The following is a 19,664-nucleotide window of genomic DNA, read 5'->3' as shown; positions in this document are numbered from 1 at the left end:
AACATGAAACAATCAAACTCTAGAACAACAATAAGAATCACAGACTCATCTTCAAGGTTTCACATCCTATACTCATAACTTCATCTTCCATATATGGCATAAATTACATGATATTAGTGACATACACAATAGACAAAGAACTATCTTTGATATGTGTTCTACTATATTCATAGTTGAAAACCAAAATTTTGATTCCAAAATCAAGTCTTTACACAAATTGAGTTTTCGGTAAAATTATTTTCAAATCTACAAACCTATCGAGAGAGAAACGAGTGGGAGGAGAACGAGGAGGCGCCAACTTAGAAGGAGGGTAGCTCCGGCGAGCAGTCCGCTGTCGGCAGCAGCTGCAGCTGCTCTGCCGTCCTTCGCCAGCTCCGGAACAGCAGCAACGGCGGCGACTCTAGGCGAAGCAGCGGCCGACGGCGGCGCTCCTCCAGCAGGGCGGTTAACCCGTCAATTTGAAGCAGCGGCAGCAGCCCCGCGCGGCGACTCTCGATGATCTCCAGACGACGGCAGCGGCTCTAGACACCGGCGTCTCACGCCGGATCTTCGCCGGCCTCAGGCGGCGGCGGCAGAACCTAGAGAAGAGAGAGGGAGAGATGCGCCGCTTGAGTGGTGATTTAGAGAGAGAAGGTGAGAACCGAGATTGAAATAGGGAGAGAGAGAGGATTAAATTTGTTGGACCAAAGTTATTTTGGGCTCCATCACTTGGGCCAAGTTTTATTTATTAAAAGGGAGATTTTATTCATAGCCCCATTTTACTCTCTATAGCCCTTAATATAAAATAATAATATAAAATAATTATGAAGTTACAATTTTGCCCTATAACCATAGCCGCAAATCTCTGCAAATCGCTCGCCCAAACTGATCTGCAAAAGGATTTGATCATTGCAATAGGAACAATGAAGTGAAATCTAGTTTCATATCTAAAAGAGAAGCTAAAAAGAGGAGTAGAGATGGTTTCTCCAAAAAAGGATGATGGCGGCGCCCGTAGACGGCAAAGAGAAAGCTAGTGGTGGCGGTGATGAAGGAGAAAAATAAGAAAAGAAAGACGAAGAAAGCGACGTCGTTGGAGAAGGTGGTGGTAAGCAAAAGAAGCTGAAGCATGATCATGATATAGAAATTGGTTGGGTAATTTGATCGAATAGGTGGCGGGCGTGAATGAGATTTACTTTTGAAACAGAACAGGGAACTAGGGAAGAACCCATGTTGTTGATGGAGTTAAATTGGAAAAAATTGATAATACAAAAGTCTGCTGAATTCAATTATTAAAAATGTAACTTGTGAAATGGGTTTTTTTGATGCACCACAAAATTCGAGCTCTAAAGATCACAAATGGTGGAATACTATGGTTTGGAACTTAAATATTCTGCCGAAAGCTAAAGTTTTCCTGTGGCGGGCCTTCTCGAACATGATTCCGACCGAAGCTAATTTGCAAAGCCTTCATGTGCTGGTAGAGGGCTGTTGTCTGCACTGCAAAAACCAGTGTGATACAACTGAACATAGTTTAATTTTTGCCCAAAAATTTGGAAAATAGGGAAAGCTGGAAACTGAGGAACAATGCCAATGAAGCCATTATTGCTCACGTTCCTGCATTTTACCATTGATCGTCACTACTGACAAGTGCATAAATCAACAAAAGCAATTACAATGAAGAGTACTGAGTTGTACAATTCTTTCAGGTATTTCAGCTTGGTGATACTGGAAGGGAGTGGCCCGGTGAGTCTGCTGAAGGATAAGTCCCTATGACAGCAAATAAAACGAATGACCATTGTTGGAACAACGAATTTGCAGGTATAACACATTGGTGGTAGGACAAGCGTGGGAAAATGAGCATGTGTTATGGAGAAGCATCTCACATTTTACTGATAATTGAGGTACCGTTGAGAGCATCACAAGACAAACCATGCCATGGAAGAGGGAGACAAAGGTCTCCAGACCATGTCTTCAGAATTTCACTATCTTGATTCTGGGCAAGTAGCTCGTTCTTCACTTTCATTATCACCTCCACTAAATAGATATATGAGAATCTTAGTCATCTGTCAGATTTCTTGCATGAAAATATAAGGTAAAATGAAGTACTTAGTTACCTTCCTCCACATTTGTCTCTGCATTCCTTGGGTAAACTTGCAAAATCTCATAAGCATTACAGATGGGTCCCAACTGAGAATTCAAGGCTTTGATGAAGGTCAGATTAAGAACTCCGTTAGTTGTGAAGTTGAGAACTACTGCCAAGAAGCGTGAACCACTAGCCCATATATCAACCTGTCACAGGGTTTTCCTTGGCTAGAATTTTCGCCCCGTGCAGCGCCGAATTCCCACAACCCGACCAGCTTTTTCCCTCACCAACACTCGTTTGACACTTAGAATGTATGAGGCTCACGATTGTATTGTGCACGAATCAAAGTTCACACGCAGCGGACATCAACGTGAACAACCTTAAGCAACACACAACAATTTACGGGGACACCACGCCCCAACCTTTAATTTTATTCCCACAATAAAATTACAAGGACCTATCTATGCTCAAGGCTCGTGCACACTCTCTCGTCGTACATTCACAGCCAAATTACAATATAAATGTGATGGACATCCCCCATCACTAGGCAAAACCGTCACAAGGCTCTTGGATGTAACCGCCGGGCAGTTTTTCGCCCCACTACTCGAAACTGCCGATCATGGCATGGGCTGTTGGCGCCCAACAACCGCCCCACGCTGCTCCCCACTGATCCCGTGTTCGAGTCCTAGCAAGGACATTTTCTGCCTTCATCCATTCGCCTTAGCCAAGACACGCCTTCCTCGTGTCAACTGCTCGGGCGCGCATCGCCCGTGCGCTAATCCTCAGAACCGATCGCTCGCCCGCCTCGGCACTCCTCGGCACTCATCGGCAGTTACCCGTGCCCCGACGCCCCGCACACCCGACACGCAGCGCCCGGCATCACCCGACGCGCTGGTCCGGTAGTGTGCGTGCATCCGCCACATGACACCCACCCGACGCCCGTACTCGGTGCCCCGCACTCCCGATGTGAGACGCTCGAAATCACCCGATGCGCCCACTCGACAGCTTGCGTGCCCGACGCACGACGCCCGATATCCAACGACCATCTTTCACCCGATGCCACTCAACATCGGCCATCCGTGTCTCGCCCGGTACTCACCCGCACTATGTGTTGCTCCGCATCAACACTTGGCTTCGTTGCCCCGCTTCTCGACAACCTTGCACCAATCTGTCGAGGCACGTCGCACGGACCCGACGTGTCTCGGACCTCACTTCTCAGGGGTCTAACAAACCACCCCCACCAAAACCCGACGACATCCTCGTCGTTGATGGAATTAAACCCCCTTCTCTGAGCTCATTTTCACGAATGTTCCCGAACCAAATTATGGCCTCATCTGACATCACCCCGTCACCACCATCTCTTTGATCGGCCTCATTCTTGGACTCAACTTGAATTGCAGACATCAACTGCAATGTACTCATCCTCGGGCTCACGATCTCGCTGTCCTCAGCCCTCTCAACAACAATCGCATTCACCCGCTTTGGACAATCTCTCATTCGATGCCCCATTTCCTCACAAATGAAACATCCCCGATTTCTCTTCGGGACTGTTGCTGCCATTTCCGGCTCCTTAGCCACTTCCTCGCCGGACTTCTCATTTTCCTTCCCTTTCTTCGAGTCCTTCTTCCTTCTCTCGAACTCGTGGGAATCACCAACCGGCCTGAAATCAACCAATCCTTCAGCAACAGTAATGGCCGACTGCACATCTTTGACTCCTTGCCGTCTCACTTCGGCCTGAGCCCACGGCTGCAATCTCGCCATAAAATTGAACAACTTATCCGCCTCCGACATGTCATTCACGTCCAGCATCAACGAACTGAACTTTTTCACATAGTCACGGACAGATTCGGTGTGTTTCAACTTTCTCAATGCATCCCTCGCCACCCACGAGGAATTTCCCAGAAGGAATTGCTCCTTCAACTCACGCTTCAACGCCTCCCACGTTAAAGACTCCAACTGATCGCCACTAGCACCAACACTTGGCCTCGAACGCCACCACAGCTTCGCATCGCCCGTCAAGTACATGCTAGTGATCGACACCTTCTCATCATCCGGCACATGAGACGCCTTGAAATACGTCTCCATATCCCACAGAAAATTCTCTAACTCCTTCGAACTCCTGGTGCACTCAAAAGGTTTGGGCTCCGGGACACGGACCTTCGGGACCGGCCTGCCTTGCTCCACCGTTCTGAGCACTCGCTTCACGAGTCGCAACTCGTCCAACAACTCCTCGATCTTGATGTCGACCGCCTGCGTCAAGGTTGACACCTCTTCCTCGCACGACACGATCCGACCTTCAACAAATCCAGGAGTGTCTTCCACCGATTTGCGCATCGCTTCAACCGACTCTTTGATCGCAGCAATTTGACCAAAGACGGTCTCAAGTCCAGCCGACGTTGAGACCTTCGGGGTCCTCCCAAGCACCGTCTCCAATCTCAGCACCCGCTCTTCGAGAGCAGAAAATTCCCTCGCTTGCACCATCTCCGCAATGGCCTCCACACGCACCAGAGCCAACCTGGCTCTGATACCAAATTGTCACAGGGTTTTCCTTGGCTAGAATTTTTGCCCCGTGCAGCGCCGAATTCCCACAACCCGACCAGCTTTTTCCCTCACCAACACTCGTTTGACACTTAGAATGTATGAGGCTCACGATTGTATTGTGCACGAATCAAAGTTCACACGCAGCGGACATCAACATGAACAACCTTAAGCAACACACAACAATTTACGGGGACACCACGCCCCAACCTTTAATTTTATTCCCACAATAAAATTACAAGGACCTATCTATGCTCAAGGCTCGTGCACACTCTCTCGTCGTACATTCACAACCAAATTACAATATAAATGTGATGGACATCCCCCATCATTAGGCAAAACCGTCACAAGGCTCTTGGATGTAACCGCCAGGCAGTTTTTCGCCCCACTACTCGAAACTGCCGATCATGGCATGGGCTGTTGGCGCCCAGCAACCGCCCCACGCTGCTCCCTACTGATCCCGTGTTCGAGTCCTAGCAAGGACATTTTCTGCCTTCATCCATTCGCCTTAGCCAAGACACGCCTTCCTCGTGTCAACTGCTCGGGCGCGCATCGCCCGTGCGCTAATCCTCTGAACCGCTCGCTCGTCCGCCTCGGCACTCCTCGGCACGCATCGGCAGTTACCCGTGCCCCGACGCCCCGCACACCCGACACGCAGCGCACGGCATCACCCAACGCGCTGGTCCGGCAGTGTGCGTGCATCCGCCACACGACACCCACCCGACGCCCGTACTCGGTGCCCCGCACTCCCGATGTGAGACGCTCGGAATCACCCGATGCGCCCACTCGGCAGCGTGCGTGCCCGACGCACGACGCCCGTTATCCAACGACCATCTTTCACCCGATGCCACTCAACATCGGCCATCCGTGTCTCGCCCGGTACTCACCCGCACGATGTGTTGCTCCGCATCAACACTTGGCTCCGTTGCCCCGCTTCTCGACAACCTTGCACCAATCTGTCGAGGCACGTCGCACGGACCCGACGTGTCTCGGACCTCACTTCTCAAGGGTCTAACACAACCTTATGTATATACCGATCGTTGATGTACACATCAAATACCCTTTTCCCGATTCCAACAGAATCATCCAACTCAAGAAAGTAGAGGTAGAGGTCGTAATTGCTTGGTCCTACGTCAAGGTTTCCATACTGAAACTCTTAACCGTTCCGGATGGGTCACAGCTGTTTGTAATACTTTAAGAGCCGGCATTATACTGTCTGGATTGGGAAAATATCAGTTAAACATTTTTCCTCAAACTGATCTCTCAACGTTCAAAGGAAGCCACGTACTCTAAAGTACAACCACATTAAATGCAGAGATCTCAGGATCATCCTTTCTCTGCAGAGGTCATTCCTATTTGGTGGCTACTTTATCAGAGACGTCGCATCTCCTGCTCCTCAACATAGCCGTTCCCACCAAACAAGAAACCACGAAGATTGAAGCCTCATCCCAAATTCAAAAAGCTCCCCAACGAAAGAAATCTGGAAGACGTTCTCCGCCAACTGATCTATTCAGACTTCTCCTATAAATAGCGCTCGAGGATCACTTCAATCTTCACCGATTCAACAACATAAGCTGAAACTCTGCCAAAATAGTTTCTCAGCCAAAAGCTTAATCTCTCCAAAGCTTGAATCGAAGAAGAGAATTTCAAAGCCAAAAATCAGTCACTGCTGATTACACACATTCTCTTAGACCTTAGGCAAACCTCTGTTCACCCAGAAGCCTAGGTCAAACTTGCTCCAAAGAACTTGTTCTTTGAAGTATAGTTGGCAAGATTTCAAACCTCCCTTCGAAAGATAGAATCGAGTGTTTGAGTGAAAAGGAGTTCAGGAAGGTTGTTGGGAACCTTGTGGAATATCCTAATCCTTGTTTTGATGATACCAAAATCCATAGGTCTTAATTGTAATAGACTAGAACGGTTTTGAACTCAAGTGTTAGAGTTCGTTTCTACGGTACTGAAGACTGAAGACTGAAGGACGAAGGACTGAAGACTGAAGACTGAAGATACCAACTGAAGTATCAGTTGAAGAATCAGTTTGGAACTGATTACTTAATGCGTGCCACGTGGACTCAACGAACTGATACTAAAGTCAAGTATCAGTTAAACATTCTTCCTCGGACTAATCTTCTAACGTTCAAAGGAAGCCACGCACTACAAAAGTACAGCCGCATTAAATGCAGAGATCTCAGGATCTCCTTATCTCTGCAGAGGCCATTCCTATTTGGTGGCTACTTTATCAGAGACGTCACATCTCCTGCTCTTAACATAGCCGTTCCCACCAAACAAGGAACCTCGAAGATTGAAGCCTCAGCCCAAATTCGAAATGCTCTCCAACGGAAGAAATCTTGAAGACGTTCTCTGCCAACGGATCTATTCAAGACCTCTCCAATAAATAACGTTCGAGGATCACTTCAATCTTCACCGATTCAACGACATAAGCTGAAGCTCTGCCAAAATCGCTACTCAGCCAAAAGCTTAATCTCCCCAAAGCTTGAATCGAAGAAGAGAATTCCAAAGCCAAAATCAGTCACTGCTGATTACACATATTCTCTTAGACCTTAGGCAAAAACCTCTGCTTACCCAGAAGCCAAGGTCAAACTTGCTCCAAAGAACTTGTTCTTTGAAGTATAGTTGGCAACCGTTCAAACCTCCTTTCAAAAGAAAGAGTAGAGTGTTTGAGTGATTCGGAGTTCAGGAATGTACTCTGACTATGAGAAATCTTAGCACGGGTTGTGTTAAGCGTGAGAAATCCGACACGAGTGAAGTGTGGGTACTGAAGAAGTGGTTTCTTCAGTGGTACGGTTGTGTGCACCCGGCAAGCACACAGTTTGGTTTGCAGTGCACCTATTAAGCACTTGCGGAGTGGATTGTTGGTCTGATCAACCGACCGTGGATGTAGGAAAGTGTTTTCCGAACCACGTAAAAGTCTTTGTGTTATTTACAGCTTTCAGTTTTACATTCTTACATGTGTTGTTTCATTTGATAAACTGAATACTGAATAACTGCAAAGAGAAACCTAAGACTAACAACGTGCTCAACCGAGGCTATTACGAAACTAAGTTTATTTCCGCTGCGTATGATATCAGTCTGACTGATCTATCATCTGATAGTCAGGAAGAGTGTTATCATCTCTGTTTTAGCAAATTCGACTGAAGCCCTTACATACATCAGTTAAGTTTCAGTAACTTAACTGATAACGATGCTAGCCGAATCAAAACTCCCCTTGAAGTTTTGGGCAGAAGCAATCAACAACGCATGCTACACTCAGAATCGCTCCTTCCTCACTCAAAGACATGGAAAAACTCCATACGAGCTATGGAAGAACAGGAAGCCTTCAATAGCATATTTTCATGCTTTCGGTTCTAGGTATTTCATCCACAACAATGATAAGAAGAGGTTAAACACATTTGATAGCAAGGCTGATCCAAGAATCTTTCTTGGATACTCTGGAACAGAACGATCCAACAAAGCTTATCGAGTGTTTAATTCTCAAACTCTGTGTGTAGAAGAAACACCACATGTTGTCTTTGATGAGTCTACAGATGGTTTCAGGGAACATAAAACTGTGAGATGTGTTGAGAACACTGAAGTTTCCAAAGCTGAAATCGACAACACCGAGTCTTCTACTGTCTTAGTGTGGAGACCAGGAAAAGATGAAGATACTGAGAAGCTTCAGTATCAGAAGATCAGCCAAAGGTCTGAAGCTCAGACTGGAGCTAATGCAGATGGCATCAGTCAAGGGGGAACTCCAGTTGCTGAAGAACGAGTTGAACATGCCGAAGCAGCTCCAGCTCAACTCTCCCCTGCTCCAGAAGGTGCTCAACACTTCTGAACCATTCTGACTGAAGAAGCCCCACCTTCACCAGAAGAGATCAAGAAGTATCGAAGATGGTTTGAACTCCATTCAAAGGAGAACATCATTGGAGAACCATCAGACGGTGTCAAGACTCGAAGATCAATGTGCAACCTCGTATTTGATATCAATCAGAACTGCATCAACGAAGATAAGAATTTCAGCTGTTTCTTATCATCTACAGAGCCCAAGGATGTCGAAGAAGCTTTGAAATCTACTCAATGGGTCATCGCAATGCAAGAAGAACTCAATGAATTCAACCGGAATTCAGTTTGGGAGCTTGTGGATCGACCAGACGATGCAAAGGTGATTGGTTTGAAATGGATTTTCAAAAATAAGAAAGATGAAGAAGGAAACATTGTGAGAAACAAAGCAAGGCTTGTAGCAAAAGGTTACAGTCAAGAAGAAGGTATCGACTACGATGAGACATTTGCCCCAATTGCCAGATTGGAAGCAGTCAGACTCTTCTTAGCCTTCGCAACTCACAAAGGTTTCAAGGTACACCAAATGGATGTGAAGTGTGCATTTCTCAATGGAGTGCTCACCGATGAAGTCTACGTGGAACAACCTCCAGGCTTTGAGGTTGCAGGACCAAAAAAGGTGTACAAGCTGAAGAAAGCGCTCTATGGCTTGAAGCAAGCTCCAAGAGCATGGTATGATACTCTCTTGGAGTATCTTGTTGAACAAGATTTCAAGAAAGGATATGTGGACAGAACGTTGTTCACTCTCAAAGAAGGAGAAGATCTCTTGCTTGTTCAGATTTATGTCGATGACATAATCTTCGGATCCAAATCTGTACACATGTGCAAGAAGTTTGCTGACATCATGACCAACAAATTCCAGATGTCCATGATGGGAGAAATGAACTTCTTTCTCGGATTGCAAGTCAAGCAGACCAGCGAAGGAATACTGATCAGTCAGTCCAAGTATGCAAATGAACTAATAGCCAAGTTCGGTATTCAGCACATGAAATCAGTCAAGATCCCAATGAATACAAACTGTAAAGTGGATCCAGGATCAGAAGGGAAATCTGTATCTTCAACTAAGTACAGAGAAATCATTGGATCATTGCTGTATTTAACTGCGAGCAGACCAGATATCGCGTATGCAGTCGGGATTTGTGCGAGATATCAGTCAGATCCAAAGGAAGCTCACTTGGATGCAGCAAAATGAATTTTGCGATATCTCAAATCAAACACCTACACCGTAATTTGTTTGCATAGGCTTGGGCCGCTTGGCAGTTGAAAAAGGAAAAGAAAAAGTGGGGTCCATATTACATCCTCACCCGGTATATCCATTATTTACAAGTTGTCAAGTTCAATAATCTATAAACCATTCAATTCAATTCATAAAATAGAAAAGAAAAGAGAGCAAAACTTGTACGCATACACGGATATAGAGTTTGAGCAAAACTTATGGAATTGCCATGGAAAATGGGGATAGTAATTGCTATTTCACAGAAAGGGCATAATTGGGAAAATGTAAAGTGAGGACTATAATGTATCATATGTGGATTAGGCAGTACAAGGAGGTGCATGTAGATATATGTCTTGTTCTAATTATAGTAATATAACCCCACTTTAAATAACAAAAGATAAATTATACGGGTCTTTTTCATGTAAAATATAATAAGGCAAAAACTGAATTGCACGCCATCTTTGGGAACATAAATAAAAATCGTGTTAATAGGCAAAAATGTCAATCTCCTTAAGTTCTATAGTAAAAATGCCCTAAGTTATAAATTTAGGCATTATATGCCCTAATTATGTGAAATACCTATTTTACCTTTTGATGTTGATGGGTGTGCTTGATTTTTGTGAAAGTCTTACGCATTTGACCGATTTGACAACTATCAATCATAAAAGTCAACGATTTGACAGCTATCAGTCAAGAATACATATGACCGGTGGGTGGTTAGATCATGTGTCCGTCCGGGCGGACACATAATTTCACCAGGCGGACACATAATTTTACCAGTCGGACACATGATCGGGCGAACACATGATCTAGCCACCCACCGGTCATATGTATTCTTGACTGATAGCTGTCAAATCATTGACTTTTATGACTGATAGCTGTCAAATCGGTCAAATGTGTAAGACTTTCACAGAAAATCAAGCAAACCCATCAAATCAAAGGGTATTTAAAGAATAGTTCATAGAATGCTTATGTTTATAAAATAGGGCATTTTTCACATATAACTTAAGGAATAGGACATTTTAAATTTTCACTCATAAAAATCTCCCACAATAACAAAATTACCCTTCTCTCCCTCTTCGCGATAGGTTGTGTGATTATTTATGAACTAATTGAGGTCTAAAATGGTACTTTTTCTATTAATAATTGTTTAATTATGAAATACGAGGTCTAAAATGGTATTTTTTCTATTAATAATTGGTTAATTATGAACTAATATTTTACTATACATATCTAACTTATGCACTATATACACGTATTAAATTATTGGTTGAGCTATGCCTGGAAAAAAGGAAAATGAAATTACAGAAACACCTACCCCAGCATTATCCACATACAGTTGCAACTTGCAATTGGAACCTTATTTCACTAGAAAACGTCATCAGCTGCTGCACAAAATGCATGATATTCTGTTTTTGTACACATGATACATGCATCCACACAGAGGCCATGATGAATGCGCTCGCAAAATAAGCATCAACACCTCCAAAATGTGATCTTGATCACGCTACCAATATCTTGACAAACTAAACAACTGGTAGAATCACGTGAACACCACAACCAAACAAATATGGAAAAGGGCAATCACACATCACATCTTTGGCTCAAAGGAAATCTTGATGACATAAATAGGATGCTTGCATAAGAACAACTAGTGATACATCATACATGATCCAGAAATTCATCGCGGGGGTTAGACGTGCTGGATGCAAATAGCTCATATCGATCTCATGAAGATGTATTAAGTTAATTCCATCCAAATAAGGAAATAAGCACACCCCCTCAAAATGAACTTCGAGGTTTACTAGCTAGCTCCCACAGATTTAGCAGCACCAGTTGATGGAAAGAGCATCTTATTTGTCTTCTGAGCTTGCGCCCATCTCTGCTTTGACATTTCGCTCCAAGTACTCCTCTTCTATAGTTTCTTTAAGGATGAAAAGTCTCTGAATAACAATAGGTTGGTCCATTTTCTTGGCTTCCCTAATTTCAGTCTCTTCCATATTGAGATGGTATGCATCAAGCATGATCTTAATCCACTTGTGCAGCTCCTTTGGAGTTCTGAAACATCAGATGAAGATGCAGGAACATCAAAAAGAAATTCTGAATCATTTACATGACTTGAAATTATGGAAAAACATGATGTATTACGTGTATATAGCATTTGGTTGTTTGATATCATGTTCATCACCAGGGGAGAAAGCGGTAGCCAATGCCGAAAATCTCTCTTCAGGATCTGTGATGTTCAGCAAATACTTCAGCAGTTTAATTTCTTGTGGCACAATACTCCTCAAACTACTCTGTGTTGCCTTGTATATACGGTACATTATATCTTTGACCTGCAAAAAATTGTTTTATGTAAACTGCATGAAAATATACACCAAATTCTTGAGAAAATGGAATGGCGGTGTTGCATGAGAAGTAATTTTTAGGCAAGAAACAAACACAATGATTTAGTTTAAGAGGGATGAGAACTATGATAGTGTTCAGAAATCAACCGACATATGAAGGTTCTGGTTTTGAGATATCAAGAATCCCCAGGGATTTCATGGCCAGAGTGACTATCCCTAGAGTGGTGTCTACTTCAGCACAAATGATGAAGTTAAATGAAATAAACAAACAAAATTTCAAGTAACATGTGACACTTGAAATATCAGAGATTCACCTAAGCATGATGACCCTGTCGCCTAAATGATAACCAAAGCAACTAATAGTTTCACGATGAGATATAATATGTTCTTATCCCTATTTTTCTGTTGTTGCAAGCAAGAAGACATTCAGATCCATTTCACTCTTGTGAAATCTGCTTTAGCGCCATTTTGATGTTCATGCAGAAAACTATAAGAGCAACTTTTCTCAAAATCAATTGAAGCAAACCCAGAACATCTTTACACAAACATCTCATCCAAACAGGTACCTATTGTTTTTAAGTACTTAATAGAAATATCAGTAACATCAAGCACTTTTTTTAAGGTACAGCAAGATCAAGAATACAAGAAGATTATTCAATAAGTGGAGACATGCTCAAGCTAAGGACTTGATATGCCTCCCATCAGTCTGGATACTGAAGTCATCCTGTATTCCATCTCAGAAATGCAAGCCAACTGCAAATAAACTATGTCTAAGTGTATTTCTAAGAAAATATATCACAAATTTGATGCATGTTAGCTGTAGACTATGAGATTTTCACAAACCATTAGAAGAATAACCAATACGCTCATTGATCTGTCCAACCCATTTAAGACCTTAAATCAAGGATGGGAATGATAAAGATTGAGGAAAAGAAGAAGAATCATAGCACATAATCTGGAGAATGACAAATGGAAAGTAAATAACACCATTTTGCTTTTCAAATCAAAATGCCATCACATGTATTGAACAGATTTTTTAATTTGGAAACTGATTCATACCTCATTTTTCATCGTTGCTGACTCCTTTGCTGCTGACCAAGCGCCATTTATCAATAGAATTAAAGAAGAGTCAAGCTCTTTTGCCTTGGCAAGGCTTTTTATTTTCTCACATGCTGCATCTATTGAAGGGGAATTTAAGATGTCATCGAACTTAGCCTGGGCAATGTCTAATGTACCCACAATCTCCAGAGTATTATCGAAAGCGCTGACTGCTGATAAGCATCGAGTCCCCAGCCTTGCAACCGCTGCTCAGTTATAAGATTACAAGTAGACTCTCATTCAATAATTTAGACAATCTGAAATCAGGTAAATAATAATAATAATAATAATAATAAATAAATACTACTATTATTTAAGGAAAAACAAAAATGACAGTGCAATGCCTGAATTTACATTGGCAAATGAAACCAGAATTGTTAAATCCAAATTAGATGATAATGCGAGTCCCTATTGCATATAATTTTTTTTGGTATTTACAATAATTGGTAATACACTAGGACATCATAGACTATGGATATAAATTTTCAAAATTCTTAGCATATAACAGAAGTCAAGCCCTATTACATAAAAGATTCGATTCCAAGTTTGAACATCCAAACAAATGAAGCACCACATTCATTAGAATACACCATTTCGTTGCCTAGATACTTCAACCAAGTCATGTAAAATAGGTTTGCTTAAAAAAAAATGTCTGTTGTGCTGGATAAGCTATTGTTTAAAAGCATTACCATCTCGGTCTTCCAAGCTGTCATAGGTTTCTGAGACCAAAGTGAGATGACGAAAGAAACTGTCTGTAAAATCACCACGTCTCTTTGCTACAATAGCATTGATATCCATGGGACTATCTTGTATCTCTTTTAACAGTGCAGTATGCTTTTCCATTTCTTCATCAATCTGCCAAGTTCATGCATGATCAATATGTAGCTACAGCCTACAGAGAAATTTTCAACTAATAATACACATTCTAATCTTCCAAACATATCTTAAGACAATAAGTAGCACATACGAAGTTATGCCACATCGTTCATTTTCTACATAAATGTTACGAGAATTCTACACTATATTCCAAAATCACAAAGATCAACCAATTTATGGGATAAGCACAATTAGTTGAGTGAAATCAAAGATCAGCGAAGAAATTATTTTTTTGCCAAGTAGCAACGTTGAGGAATCTATGGAGAGAAATAACTGAATAAAAATAAACAAGACAATTACCTTTCTAACTCTCCTCGACAAGTCTACCAATTTTTGCTTAATATGTGAATCCTTTTCAGAATCGGCGCGGGTTTTACACCGATTATAAAATTTCTGCCGATACTTGCCCCACTCCTCTCTGAAAATCAAGTATTTCTTCCAATCTCTAGACTTAGGTTTCTCGTTCAGGAAAACGTCGATGATCTTATCAATAAATTGGGTTATCGTGTACCCCTCTGCAACTTCAACCTCAACCTCCGTTCCAGATGCAGTAGCGCAAAACTGCCACGCATCTGCATCAAAGAGCAATCACTCAAATTTCGGAACTAACAACTGAGAACAATGGGTGAACAAAAAAAGTACAGAATACCTTCGGTTCTTCTCGATTTTGCAGCTGTAAAGCTTTGAAAATTTTGAGAAATTGGTAACTGAAGTGGTAATTTTGCAGAATGTGGAGATATTTCTGGATGGATTAGAGAGAGAGTGGAGCTGAAGAGCGAGAGTTTACAGGCCATAGTAGCGCTCTGTTTCAGTTCTTGACATCTAAGGAACTGCAATATTGTTGGGGATAAGAATTAAGAAGCGCCTATCAAACGACGTCGCATAGCTCGTTTGCTGATAAACTGTCAGAAGTCATTCGGATTACGGATCGGATTTTTGCCTGATCCGATCCGAAAATCCGAAGTTTGAAGAAAATAAAATCCAATCCGAACCATATAATCCGTTGATCCGAATCCGAAAATCCGAAGTTTTCGGATAAAATCCGATCCAAACCGAAAAAATCCGAAATATAAGCAAAATTCGAAAATCCGAAAATCCAAAATGACAAAAGAAATCCGAAATACATACGCCTAATTCATGCTGAAAAATTCGAACACAATTCATAAGGTTGCACCAATTCATTCGAACAAAATTGAAACAACTGCACCAATTCATAAGGCTGAAAAATTTGAACACATCAACAAAATTCGAACACAATCATAACTCATAAGTCATAAGTCATAATTAAGCATCAATTTTCAACATTCTTGACGTTCACTAAAAACTAAAATCGAACCTACCTGCAGCCTGAAGGAATGACGCGCCGATGAGGTGCTCTGGGGAAGGCGTCTGAAACTCTGAGGTCAGAGGTAGAGGGCGTCGGCCGTCGGGAAGAGAGGCGCAGATCTGCGGCGCTCTGCGCTCGAGCTTCGAGCTGCTCTGGGGGATTGCAAGCGCGGAGGTGGCGTGGTGGGGGATTGAAGGCGCAGAGTAGGTGGGGTGGCGGCCGGCGGGGTGGGACGGCGCGGACCGCGCGGCGGCGCGGTGGTGGAGACTGGAGAGCGATGGGAGTCAGACAAGGCGCGGTGGTGGAGCCGTGGCTGTGCGGCGCTGATTTAGTTTAGGGAATTAGGGTTTAGGTTTTACTTTTTAACATATTCAATAATTCAAAATATATATATATATATATATATATATATATATATATATATAGCTGTTTGATATATTAAATACAATTTGGATTTCGGATTAGTTCGGATTTGAAAAGTACTGATCCGATCCGATCCGAATATTCGAATTTTTCTTAAAATTCGATCCGATCCGATCCGAAGATCCAATTAATCCGAACCAAAGTTTAAATTTCGGATTGGATCAGATCGGATATTCGGATTTCGGGTATTTTGCTCACCCCTAACTATCACGACCGCACTTGCTAAGGATAGCAAATTTGGGGAAACCGCGACTAGGGGAAGAGATTTATGAGCGGGATTAGAAAAGGGGCATGCTTAGCTTCTTGATGACCCGACTTTGTATAAGGGAAACAATCGAAATAACTAGATATTAACGAAAGCCACAAGGGGACCGTACATAATATAATCCAAAAGGGGTACTCAACGAGTTTGAGAACATTGTTAATAATACATATTGGTTTGACAAGATAACATAATATCTTAGCAAAATCAGTGTTCGCAGCGGAAAGACAACAATTTGAGTATATGTATGAAGACATACTCTACTCTGAGGTTCTCATCATAGATTGACAAAAGCTCCGCTTGCACACTACATCCCCGATCACAGCTCAACCTGCACATTTATAAATACATACAGGGCTAAGTACGGGAGTACTTAGTGGGCACTTGCCGAAATTTACATACATGCATAATATTTTATTGTCAAGCCTTCAACAGTAGTAAGATACGAGGGTTTTCCTTTAAAGACTCGTATTTACCAAAAGTATTATCATTTCTTTTCATCAATAACCCGCGCAGACATTTTATATCATTAATCACCATATCAGTAACTCGTGCCGAGAGGGAGGCCTCCCTCTACGGACACTATGATCGGCCAACCCGCTAGATGACTCACGATCACATGGGTGTACACTAATTCTGAAGGGATTTGCGGTCTCATCCAGAATCCGAATTCGACTAACATCAGATAGGCAATTAATAATAAAACATAAAGCATTTAGGCATTGACAATATCATTTAAATTCATAAGCATAAAGTCTTAACAATTCTAATATATGGTTTTAGTTTATACGTAAGAAAGCCCACCTGGTAGTGGAGACTCACAACTAAGCCTTAAACTCTTGCGTTCAACCTTGATTCGGAAAAGAATAACGTAAGGTCTTAGTCCGAGGAAATTCTCAAATAAATGAGGATGCGTAAAATAATTATGCATGGCTCATATTCCTTTTTATCATACTGAGATAATAATTAGGGAAACTTTATCACTAGTCCTTGTTTATTAAACAATTAACCCAACTAGGTTCCGTCCCATGAAGTCAAGTAATTAACTGTATTGATTCGTTCTCATTAGGGTGTTCTAAACTGCCAGTAAAATATAATAATCTCCCTTCGTGTAAGCAAGGGAAAGAAAATAATAAAGATTCAAACACCCTATGTTCTCTTCTCTCTCTCTCTCTCCCTCGCGATCTGCTCTGCTTCTTCGCTTTCTGCTCTGGAGGTCAGCTCTGGCTGAGTTAGCTCTGTGACGAAGTGATTCCTCTGGCGAGGAACGATTCCTCTGGTGAAAGTGATTCCTCTGGCAAAGTGATTCCTCTGGCGAGGAACGACTTCTCTGGCTAGAGTGACTTCTCTAGCAAAGTGATTCCTCTGGCGAGGAACGACTTCTCTGGCGAGAGTGACTTCTCTGGCGGAGACCATTTCTCTGGCGAAGTGATTCCTCTGGCGAGGAACGACTTCTCTGGCGAAGTGATTCCTCTGGCGAGGAACGACTTCTCTGGCGAGACCATTTCTCTAGTCTGGCATTTTCTCCGCTCTGCTCTGGTCTGGTCTGGTCTGGGATGAACGACGAGGACTCCAGTTTCCAAAACCAGAACTCTCCTTTCTTATCTCGATTCTCACTCAGCGATTCAGTGTAAAACCTACGGACTTCTTCGTGTAAAACACAGACCTTAATATTCTACCTAAGTGAGCATGCTGTGGTTGTTCACGTACGTCTATGTTATGAGTTAAAGTTCTCATATTTCATGAAAGTTACATGATGTTGGTTCTACAAGGACGTGACTAACCATGCATTTATTCACTCGTGTTCAGCATGTAAATCATGATTTTTGCGGGCGTGATTCATGTCGACAAGCGTAGCAACTGAGGTCGAAGGTTACCTTGGTATATCGCGTGCTTTGGTCGGGTAAAGAACCATGGTTTTTCTCTCGTTTCTTCGAGCGTCGAGGTACAAACTGAGAATGATATGGCTGCTGTTCTTTAGTCGAAACAGGTGGAAAGAAACATGGCGAAGAGTGGGAATTAAAGCCGAGTCTTACCTTGTTCAAGTTGGCAGCAAGAATCTCGCTCTACTCCCTTCCGTGCAAGGCGTCGAGAGAGATGAAGCTTCTTGCTGTTGCTGCCGAAAATTCTAAGTGTTGAAAGGAGGAAGAGGTGGCTCAAGGGTTGAAGAGTGAATTTATACTAGGAGCTTGGTTGATGTGCACTTGAGTGCTAAATGGAGGGCATGGTTGTAGTGTGGCTGAGATGACAGCCTAGGTGTACTTTGGGCATGGCTGGACTGCATGGCGTGGGATGGGATGCAGCAGGTGGGAGTAGGGGGGAGCTGCTGCTGCTACAGCATACGTCTCTCCACCCTTTTCTTTTCATCATTTTCCTTCATTTTCCTTAATTTTGGATGTTGGCAGGTGTAGAGTAGAATGCGGTAGAGTGTAAACCGTAGGGAGTACCTTTCCATTCTTCATTTCTTTTGTAAAGTTGTGATGTGATCTCAAAATGTAATCTAAATAAAATGTGATGTGATCAAATAAAATCCTTCAGTGTTGGTTGTTCTGTATTTGTATTATCGAGATTGCTAAATTAAATCCATAGATTTAATTCGTTCGTCATTCTAATACTTAAATTAAATCCGTAGATTTAATTAGCTTCAAAGTCGGAATTAATTCAACTTAAGTAACAATATGAAATAAACTCCATCTTGATTAATAAATAACACAACTTTGCTAAGTTGGTTATAACTTCGAATAATAAATATTCATCGACTCGAAGATTCACGTCGCGGTCTTAAACACGCGAAGATAAATAAATGCATACTGCTAGTGTAGTGACTCTGTTTCCAAAATACGAAATTCCGAAACATAGATGAATTCATAAAGTGCTTCATTTACTAAATGATAGATAAATAAACACGCAATACTGGAATTAACTACTGATAAAAGAGCGGGTTGTTACATACTACCCCTCTTAACAAAAATTTCGTCCCGAAATTTGCATACCTAAGTGAAGTTCTGGGTATTTTTCTTTCATCTGGTCCTCAAGTATTTTGACTGACGCGATCGATTTATTCCTCAATTCTTGCACCTTTTGGTCCAAAATGGCTTCAGGTATTTCCTCGTACGTCAAGTCTGGGTTAAGAATAATTTCCTCTTGGTGAATTACGTGTTTAGGATCAAACACATGCCGTCTCAGCTGTGACACATGGAACACATTGTGGACATTTCCAAAGCTGGGTGGCAGCGCCAACCTATATGCTACGGGACCTATTCTTTCAAGGATCTCATAAGGTCATACAAAACGGGGTCTCAAATTGCCCTTAACACCGAATCTAACGATCCCTTTCGAGGGTGATACTTTAAGGAAAACCTTGTCTCCAATTTGAAATTGTAGTTCGGTTCGTCGGGTATCAGCATTATAGTTAAAATATAAAATGGAGAATAATTGCAAATAAATGAGAATTGAGATATTTTAAAATGGTGGGATCTTGTGGTGCCGCATAGGATGAATCAATTTTCCTAATATATATAGGGAATTGCAAATATATCATTAATCATTATAATTTATATAGTTAAAATATAAAATGGAGAATAATTACAAATAAATGAGAATTGGGATATTTTGAAATAAAAACATCTTTTAGAATATAAAATAGAAATCATTTTCAGCCTTTAGATCATCAAGATCTACGA

At 42.2% G+C, this 19,664-nt stretch overlaps 2 protein-coding genes across 3 annotated transcripts; both read right to left on the bottom strand.

The window, feature by feature from the left end:
- Window positions 1-1,427: 1,427 nt before the first annotated feature.
- LOC131018904 (nodulation receptor kinase-like) lies at window positions 1,428-3,105 on the bottom strand. The gene is made up of 5 exons (XM_057947595.1): window positions 2,896-3,105; window positions 2,091-2,265; window positions 1,860-2,010; window positions 1,672-1,743; window positions 1,428-1,590 (listed from the first exon to the last, which is right to left on the bottom strand). The coding sequence occupies exons 1-5, from the start codon at window positions 3,103-3,105 to the stop codon at window positions 1,428-1,430; spliced, it is 771 nt and encodes a 256-aa protein (XP_057803578.1).
- An 8,140-nt stretch (window positions 3,106-11,245) lies between these two features.
- On the bottom strand, window positions 11,246-15,685 carry LOC131016184 (uncharacterized protein At4g37920-like). 2 transcript variants are annotated; one of them, XM_057944813.1, is made up of 7 exons: window positions 15,310-15,685; window positions 14,619-14,799; window positions 14,270-14,541; window positions 13,783-13,948; window positions 13,055-13,299; window positions 11,796-11,983; window positions 11,246-11,705 (listed from the first exon to the last, which is right to left on the bottom strand). In XM_057944813.1, the coding sequence occupies exons 2-7, from the start codon at window positions 14,761-14,763 to the stop codon at window positions 11,501-11,503; spliced, it is 1,221 nt and encodes a 406-aa protein (XP_057800796.1). In that variant the 5' UTR covers window positions 14,764-14,799; window positions 15,310-15,685; the 3' UTR covers window positions 11,246-11,500. The 2 variants fall into 2 exon arrangements, with proteins under 2 accessions (XP_057800796.1, XP_057800797.1); XM_057944814.1 differs by having other exon boundaries at window positions 14,619-14,909; window positions 15,310-15,660.
- Between the last annotated feature and the right edge of the window lie 3,979 nt (window positions 15,686-19,664).

The sequence above is a fragment of the Salvia miltiorrhiza genome, chromosome 3 (assembly GCF_028751815.1).
Source record: "Salvia miltiorrhiza cultivar Shanhuang (shh) chromosome 3, IMPLAD_Smil_shh, whole genome shotgun sequence".
Classification (NCBI taxonomy): domain Eukaryota; kingdom Viridiplantae; phylum Streptophyta; class Magnoliopsida; order Lamiales; family Lamiaceae; genus Salvia; species Salvia miltiorrhiza.
The sequence above is the reverse complement of the archived record's forward strand: the minus strand, read 5'-3'. Positions and strand labels throughout refer to the sequence as shown.